The 9,602-nt window shown below is 42.2% G+C and overlaps 1 protein-coding gene across 1 annotated transcript in view; it reads right to left on the reverse strand.

The window, feature by feature from the left end:
• Positions 1-5,714: 5,714 nt before the first annotated feature.
• LOC104532965 (double-stranded RNA-specific editase B2-like) overlaps positions 5,715-9,602 on the reverse strand; it is a gene marked incomplete at its 3' end in the record, with an annotated part of 59,831 nt that continues 55,943 nt past the window's right edge. The window contains exon 8 of the mRNA XM_010178314.2: positions 5,715-5,896. Coding sequence (XP_010176616.2) covers positions 5,715-5,896 — 182 coding nt within the window. The remainder of the gene's footprint in view (positions 5,897-9,602) is intronic.

Here is a 9,602-nt window from a genome sequence, read left to right on the forward strand (position 1 = left end):
CCTTCTGGGCTGCAAGTGCACATTGTCTGCAGCAGGGTCTGTAGCAACAGGACAAGAGGTAGTGGTTTTAAACTAAAATAAAGTAGATTTAGACTAGACATAAGGAAGAATGAAGGTGGTAAAACACTAGAACAGGTTGCACAGAGAGGTGGTAGATACCTCATCCCTGGAAACATTCAAGGCCAGGTTGGATGGGGCTCTGAGCAACCTGGTCTAGTTGAAGATGTCCCTCTCTGCTCATTGCAGGGGGTTTGAACTTGATGACCTTTAAAGGTCCCTTCCATCCCAAACTATTCCATGATTCTATCATTCTGTGGTTCTATGGATGAGATCTCCCCTGGCTCTAAATGCAGATCAGGGCTGCAAGGTCAGTGTGGATGTACATATGAGAGAAAGTTATTTTTCAGTTATTTTATTTATTCAGATAAATTCCTGCCTTTTCTTAACTATTTAGTGTAGTTCAACCTTTCTATGACTTCTGCTGCTTTTTCATTTCTTGTACCCAAAACCAGGAAAGGATTAGTCTTTGCAAGTAGATACGAGGAATAAAGAAAGTGGTTGATTTATTTTCCAGCACAGGATAAATGCAAGTGAGCTCTTGCCTTGCTCATTAGTGCTTTTAGGAGCAAAGAATCAACACTGGGAGCTTCCAAGGCTGGAAAAGACAGAGTCACCTGAAGCAGTTTGAATATTTTTGGAAAATGTGGGCATTGGATGATTTGTCTGGATCCAGTTGTTGAGTCTCTGTACTAATTTGCTGTGTGGGCCACTAGCCTGTAAACCTGGACAACAAAAGCCACCGTGGAAAGCATGCAGGTGGGGACTATGCTGGTGGGCACAGGCCAGTGCCAGGACTGGATCTCTGTTTCCAAATGGCAGCTCCCACCGGAGTCCCTGCCTGCAGTAGCTCCAGCAACAGCTCACGGTTTGCACAGCTTGATGGGGACCTGCTCTCACCGCTTCTGGGTGGATGGCAACAGAGGATGGTCCTTTGCATTTTCTGCTGAAGGGTTTCAAAGAACTTTTGCAGAGAGGGAGACGTTGGGTGGGAACTACATGATCTTTAAGGTCCCTTCCAACCCAAACCATTCTATGATTCTATGATTAAGTACCGATATGGGCTGTTCAGAGAGGAGGAGATTAAATAAGAGAGCTCAAAACCTGTCCATTTTAAAATGCCTCTTGCACACTATAAGCATCTGCTGATCTGAGGCAGAATGGGAGGAGATGGGAGCTGGTGGGAACCCAGCATCCACTGCTGCATTTAAACATGCTAAGCTTGGTAAGCCCCCCAAAAAAACAGGGAGAGATGGAGGGCTGTGTAGGGTCAGCCGTGGCAGAGAGGATGCCTCTGCAGGCAGCTCCTGCCTCCTGCCTGGGGCTTCTCAACATCATGGGAAGCAATGTTGGTGAGGGACATGCTCGCTCTGCTCCTTCCAGTGTGGTCCTCTCTGCCCTGGGAAGGAGCAGTAAGATGCAGATGGGATTGAGCAAACACAGAGAGAGAAAGGTGGCCATCGAAGGGAAAAAATTATGTGGCACAACCACTTTGTATTGTTGGAGAAGCTGGAATTGCAGAAATCATCTCAGTCACTGGGACTGAACTTGCTGCCATGTGTAGAAGAGGATTACAGATAAGTCATAACCTCACCCAGGATTTGTAAACACATTCATGTTGTATTAATACCTCTTTCAATTTTTCCCCCTCCTGAGATAACAGATCAGTCTGCATCTAAAACTCCAGTTCACCTAGGCAACAGGATATAAACTGAGAGCCTGAAAATCAGATCGCTCTCTGGTGCTATTCAAATGCCTCTATACAGAACAAGATGCAAACAGATCAAAATAATCTGACACTATGCACCACTCTTTGTTGACGTAGCACCCAAAAGCTGAGGGGACCTGAGTGCCAAAAAACATGATAGCAAACACCCTGCTGTGCAAAGTTGCCACAGGCCACTAAATAAATAAAAATGTTGTGAAAAGAGGAAAAGAAGGAAAGGCTGTGTGGAGCAGACTGTGGCTGCCCATCAGATGGGGGCTGTACACCCCTGCTCAACCTAGGACCTCCCTCTGCTCTTGGCATACTACTGTGAGAGCCAGGAGCTTGCCCCAGTGCCTGGAAAACCCTCTGTGCTGGTTTAGCTTTTGTACTTTCTTTTTCCAGATGTTACATATAAATACATGTGTTCAGGTAAGCAGAAGATATTTTAACATCATTTTCTGAATGCAAGAGAAGAGGCTTTAAAGAAAAAAACATGAGACTCATGACAGACACAAATATAGAGGCTAGATATAGTCTCTGTTGGCTTTGATCCTTTTTTAATGCTTTTTTTCATGTTTTTCCCTTGACTAATAATTGTTCTGATTTTATTTGAAAGGTAACACTCAAATAATCTAGATCATTTTCTCTCCTTTATGTAAAACATCCTCCTGAAAACCAACACAAAAAAGAGTACAACACGACACCATAGAAACTGGAAGGAAAAGTCTTCATACAAATAATATGAACTTGAGTATTGTGAGATGTGAACTGAAATCTGTCCTTATTCTCCTCTCTCTCCTAGCAAAACCTCATGCCTCTTCAGGATACCCTTTACAATGGCCTCAATCTTAAAGAGAACAGGAAATAAAAATGACACAGGTCTTTCCTTTCTTTGAAAAAATACACCCAAGAGTAATCCCAGTGAATGAGTGGATTTCCATCTGGGTAGGACTGGTGAGAGTGGAAAAGCGTCACTGATTATTTTTCTGTGGGGCTGAGGAGTTATCTCAGGACATTTCATCATACACCATGACTCTCCTCTCCATTGAAATGTTTGTACTGCTATGATCAAGTGACAAAATAACTGGCATCCTTATAATGGAAGGACTCCCGCAATTTGAAATCCCTGGCAGGCCTGATCTCTGAGGCAAGTGTGGGAAGCAGAGTTGCCTGGCTGCGATTGCCGGGTTCTGGGCTCTAATGCATTTGGTATGGCTTTTGCTAGGTGCCCATCTCCTTAGTCACTGGATCTGCTGTCAGACAGTTTTCCAGGTAAGGGAAATGCAGCACAAGCCTCAGCAATGTAAGTTTTAGGCAGTATTGGCTCCCTGGGATTTGTGGAGGAGGGAAGATTACAAATAATGGCTTTAGAGACAAAAACAATGTAGACAGAGAAAGACAGATTCCTCCCACTGCTTCTCCTGGGCTGAAGAAAACCCACAAACACAGCTGAAAGCAAAGCAAAAGCTTTTCCAAACAGAAGTCTCCAGGAAGGAGGAAGCCAGCCTTGAAAAATGCAGATATTTAAAGTGACACAAAGGCCCCTCTGATGCATTTCTAACTCACTTGAAATCTCTGGCAATGACTGTGGGACATAAAGACAAACTTGGGCCAAGTACGAGCCATTACTTTTACTGTGCAAGGCCAACCCAGCAAAGCAATAGGTGTTCCGTGGTTAAACTTATTTAAATCACTGATTGTGTTTTCAGGCCTTCAACTGTTCAAGTGGATTTCTCTGTACATTCTGCAGACACAGTGAAAGTGGGTGTGATTTTGATCGTAATGTATGGGAGAACTTATAATGAGATAGAGCTGACACAGGATGAGTTCCACCTCCCCAGTGGGAGATGCAGAGGCTTCTGGCAGACAAGGCTGTATTGCCAAAATAACAACCAGGTTCAGGAAATGGGGAGATTTTTCCTGACCAGCTGCAAGTCCTTTCCTCCCTCCCACAATGCAGTGTAGGAAGGAAAGGGGGCTGAGCCCTTCCAGGGCAGGAGGGACAGGAGGAGACATAGGGTGGAGGAGCAGTGTGGAGCACAGTTTCCTGCACACTTCCATTGCACAGTGTCTCCTGGTTTATAGCTGGGACAGAGCTGGGTTTCATTTTAGTAGCTAGAATAGCACTGTGTTTTGGTCTCAGCCTGGGATTTGTTATGAGAAACATTGATGACCTACCAATGTTTGCATTTGTCACTGGAAGTTGAAGGACTTCATGTTTTGTTAGTCTACAAGTGCAAGATCTAGGGGGAGGGCGATGAATATTTAAATTAATAAGGTAGACTGGTATTTGGATATGCCAGTGGGATATTCCATATCATATAACATAATGTTCAGTATATTAATGGGGGTGTCTCCCTCTCTTGTGCTCTTTGGCTTTCGCTCGGGCTCTTGCTCTCCTGGGATTGTGGTTTGAGTTTAAGACTGCGGCTCCTCCAGGAATATTATCTAGGGATGGGATGGGCTTGGGTGGTTGGTGAGCAATTCCACTGTGTATCACATACTTGCATATTTTATTACTACTATTATAATTATTATTTTAATATCATTATTATTTTAAGTTTTATTTTGTTTCATTTATTAAATTGTTCTTATCTCAGTCTACAAGCCTCCTTACCCTTGCCCCCCACAATTCTCTCCCAATTCCCTGGGCAAGGGGAGTGACTGAGCAGCCGTGCTTGGCTGCTAGCCCAGTGAAACCACACACACAGAGTCTTTGGATAGCTGCACTGAAGAGTTAAAAGATGGAGATAAGCTGTTCAAACAAGGATAAGCCTTTTGACCTACTCACCTCATAGCACCTACATGCACATTACACTTTCCAAATGTACTAAAACACACAGAACCTGAGAATTTCCCCAGTGGCTAAACTATCACTTCTGCTTCAGCCAAACTAATTTTGTCACAAGGACAAATTTGAAAAAAGAAAAAAAAAACAAAAAAGGGCAAAACAGCACTCTCCTCACTGAGGAACTGGGAGGACTTTGAAAGGGAATAGTGTTTTTTACTGAAGAATCTTGACCTCCCAGCTCTGTAACCCTGACATCATATTAATATCTCAGGAAATCCTCCTGAAGAACAGTTATCAGAGTCTAAGAGTAAAATAAGGGTCTAATTCTGTGCAGAACTGGTGGCCCTTAGCACTCATATGCCTCATGAGGATCTGAAGGCATTCAAAACTCTGTGGGATTTTGCTGGGATGAGACTGGACAGCTGCTGCCTGGGTGGGGGTTAAGGAAGTGGGAGTCAGGGGGATGGAGAAGAACAGACTATAAACCTGGGGTAGGGACAGGGACTGGGAAGGAGAAGTGGTGGCAGTGAGAGTAGCCCAAAAGATAGCTGGAAATCATGGAGATGCCCACAGGACAGGTAGCAGCCTTGTCAGATGGCAGCAATGCCTTCCTGAGGTCTGCTGAGCAGGCAGGGTCTCCTGCATGAATGAACAGCCCTTTTCTTATGGCCATCTGCTCCAAACACAATGGCTAGGAAGTGCTGAAGGAGCAGGGGCTCCAAGTAAGGGGCAGCAGTGGAGCTGCTTGCACGACACCAGAGATGCGAGGGCCCGTTCTCCTGACTCCACACATTTGTGTGTTCCCTGGTTGAGAGTGGGATGGGAGAGAGTTAAAATTTACTGAAAACTTCCTCCCTGGTTTTTAGAAATCTTTTCCTTATTCACACACTTTTTTCCACTTCGAGCATTCTTTTAACAGTGTTTGTTTTCCTAGTCAGCTTACATCCACTACTGATCCTTTTTGTGGTCACTGCATATGAAAAAGGAACTGGATTTAAATGCATTGATTTCTTCATTCTACAGATTCATACTCTGCAGGAAAAAAAAGAAGACATGGGCTAGTGGTTTACTTACAAACGAGGAAACTTTCCTGTTGGTGACTGGCAAATTAGCGATGGGAGAGGGGATCATTTGTCTTGCAGGCAGGTGTTTGCTTACCACTGAGAAGCAGCTGATTGCGCCGGTATGAAGGTGGCAGCTGACCAATGTCTTCTATTCTATGGCTCATTACCCGGGAAAGGTGACCAGTGTGATAGAGGCTTCCCACAATGATGCTATGCAAGTACATGGGTTCAATGAAGGAGCTGAGGAGAGCACCTTGGAGGCCAAGGATGTTCCACCTGGAAAAGAAATTCAGGATCAATGAAACAGATGGGTGGAGGAATGGCCACAAGAGAGCTGCCCTGGGAAAATCAGCAAAGGCCAGCACATGGGTTGGAGGGATGAGGGATGAAACCATTCCTGCCCCTGTCCTACTATGCATGAAGCACTGCACTGTGGGGTGATTATACACCTGTGGACTGATTCCCCTGTCAATAATGGTTTGAGATTACTGTGTTGCCACTGACTTAAGGGATGCATTTCATTCTTGTGTTATTGCAAATAGAGGCCTCTTGTTGAGGCCTTTCTTTATAAAAGCATTTTGTGTTTGATGAACATCTGTTTAGCATGCCTTTAGCAGAATTTCATTTTTTTCTGCCTCTATAATTTTACACTTGCAGTGGTAGAGCTAAAATGAGTGCTTTTGTTATTCTACCTTTATTTACCATTTGTCACACATTATTACCATCCTGTAGTCATACAGCCAAGACAACATGTGACTTAAGTGGCCAAAATTCCCACAAAATTTTTGTGAATAATTTTTGAAAGCCTCACAGGCTGACATTTCCTTGCACAAATCATCATGCAGATATGAAGACATCCACAAGAATCAAATCCTGTTCCTGAAGAGAAAAAAATAGAGTTATACTTTTAGGCAATTTGTTTGTAACCAATAGTTTGACCTGCTCAAAAGTGTTCAGAGTGATCGATATGTCTCACCCTGTTGCTGTCTTAAAGATGCAACAGAATAATGGTGGAAACCTTGAGGCCTTCCATCTGTTAATGACTGTGAGCTCCATACTACTGCTGTTGGATTAGTTGCCAGGACTGTTCTGCATTTTAATAACCTATGAATTTTTACATAAAGCTAAGTACAAATATGACAAGATGCTTGCTCTGAATTCTTCAGGGGACAGTAGATGTGGTGCTTAGGGACATGGCTTAGTGGTGGACTTAGCATTGTTAGGTTTATGGTTGGACTCAGTGACCTTAAAGATCTTTTCCAACCAAAGTTATTCTATCATAGAATCACAGAACTACCTAGATTGGAAAAGACCTTTAAGACAATTGAGTCTAATGATTAACCTAACACTGAAAAGTCCTATGATTCTATAAAAAGCAGAAAAGTTAGAAAGGGGAAAGAAGTCATGATGCAGTTATGTCCTTGGCAAACCTATTTAACTCAGCCCACCTAAGAAGTTGTTCCCCACCACAGAAACACTAACATGCTCACTTACACTTGGATAACGTTTTTATGTAAGTTGAACACTGTCAATATTTTTCAATAGTTTAGAGTTCAGGACTTGAAACTGAAAACACTTCAGAAAATGTAGTTTTGGAAAGCATACTTTGTCTCATTAAAAACCAAAACACCAGCAACATTTGGAATTCCGTAGCTGACTGAAGGAAATGGTAAGAGGTGTCTGCTATTTAAGGCAACATCCAGTAGCTGCCATGCTAAATAATGTGTTTAAAGTACAATCTCCATCAGCAGCAAGCATTATGTAGCTAATTTCTTACATCATTGTTCTTTTCATTAATTAACATTTCTCAACCGTTAGTGCAATTATTGCAGTGCCTCCGTGCTGTATGCCTCTTTTCATGATTAATAAGGAGTCATTATATTTCCCATTCCTGAAGCAGTCAATTAACACGGAATACTTTCCATTAATTACTGAATGTTTAAAACCAGCATGCTGTACCTGGAGAGCAATCTGCTCTAGGAACCTGTGACACCAATTGCTTTAAAAATTTCTCTTTAAATTTTATTCCAAAAACACAAGCAATTTAGCTGGCTATATTAATTCGCCTCTGAAGCAGGGCTGTGAATGAGAAACATCTTTTAATCTCATGCAAGAAAAGGCAGCCATCTGGCTGCTGAGGATTTCAGAGTCAGACTCTCCCTGTCTCCCTCTGTAAATGCAGGTCATTAAAGTAATGTGTTCATCTACATAAAACTCAAATGGAATATAAAAGATAATATTTATATACAAACAATTTAGTCCCACAATTTAAACAGTCATTGGTTTTATGAAACATTTACTTTAGTCGATCTGATTTGCATAACTTCATTTGAGGAAAAGAAGTGTGGTCATTTCTGCAAATAACATCACTTTTAAAGGAAGGAACTAGCTGCCTCTTTGAGTAAATATCTCATCATGATGCAAAATTAATAATGCAAGCTTAAGAAATACAGTTGAGTTCAGCTAACAGTACTATGCCTCTGACTAGCTTCTAAAGGCGAGTAAAAAAATTAGACACTGATATCTTTGTCCAGACAGAAACTTGTAAGATATCAGTGTTGTTTTCAACATTTGATGTTTCCTGAAAAAAACCCCTTGTATATATTGATTGAAGAAGAGAAAAAAGTAGATAAACAGAAAAACAACATATGTTCAACAATATTTGAATTTTAGCAATATGCACATCACAAGAAATCATCTGAGCTTTATTTACCAAAATAAGGGATTGTGTTCAAATAATAAATTACAAAGTAATAATGATTATTTAATTTTAATTCTTTACAAGGAACTTGCCTTTTCTTTAGAGATATTTCTCTGCCTAATTCTGAGCTTGTTAATCCCAGTGTAAAAAGGAGTTTGGATGTCAATGAAATTACATTATTGGAAATCATACTATAAGCATGATCAGGTGATCTCCTATGTATTAAAAGCATTTTGTAATCACTAATTAATTCTTCACAATGCTGCTGTGAGGTAACCTCCCATTTTTATGCACCCCGGGCAACCAAGGCAGAAGTGCAGTGTGCTTTGCTGAAGTCTGCTGTGTTATTTAGAGTCCACAGCTTCTGGATATAACAGTTGTTCCATGAGACAACCCTGTTTTCCCATCCCAAAATAAGACCTAGGCAGGTGTAAGGGGTAATGGAATTTCTGTATCAGCCATACTGGGTTTTGACTTCAAGGTATAAGTAGATACAAGATGAACTGGATGGAGGGGCCAGACCCAAAAAAACAAGGAAGAAGAAACATAACAAGATGACATGCCTGATGGGTAGAAGGTGGTGTAAAAAGAGACTGTCCCAGAACTGGACAGCATGCTGTGGTAGGAAGGACAGAGAAATCAGAAAAGGTGCTGACAGTGAGAACACCACATTTAGTGGGCACTGTTTGTCGGGTCTTCTTGAGCAATGCCCAGGCTGGTGTCCACCATGGTGGTGGTGGGGAAACAGGCTGAGGGTGATGGCACTGCCACCTGTACGCTGGCTGCTTCCTGGTTCAACACAGCCCTGTTTTAGCAGCACCCATTCAGAGAAGAGAGATGAAAAAGCAGAGAAGGAGTTTTGTTTTCAAGACTAGCCCAGGTTTGGCAAAGTGTTTGGCCACTTGTTTCATTCTGGAAAGCAGCCTTGTGCATGTGCAGGAGTCTCACTAAGTCAGCACAAGTCCTAGGAAAGGGGTCCTGTGCTCAGCTGGCCAAAACAAGACCCTTGCACTCTTCTCTTGTCCTTCAGAGCACAGTAAAAACCCACTAATGATGAGGGAAATCTTCAGTCACTCATTCTGCTTCTGTCTGTGGATAAAAAGACCTATCTTGGAGGGCAGCCAGTTCAGTATTTTGCATAAACAATAGATTTAACTGACAAATATTTGGGGGAAGGTCTTTGATCCTGTATGTTGTTCATCTCTTGACCAACACACATGGCTGATGTATGACTCGGTCCTTTGATATCAAAACATCTATGGGATTATTTGTAGGTAGAAG

This window comes from Antrostomus carolinensis, unplaced genomic scaffold (genome assembly GCF_000700745.2).
Source record: "Antrostomus carolinensis isolate BGI_N321 unplaced genomic scaffold, ASM70074v2 scaffold9021, whole genome shotgun sequence".
NCBI lineage: Eukaryota > Metazoa > Chordata > Aves > Caprimulgiformes > Caprimulgidae > Antrostomus > Antrostomus carolinensis.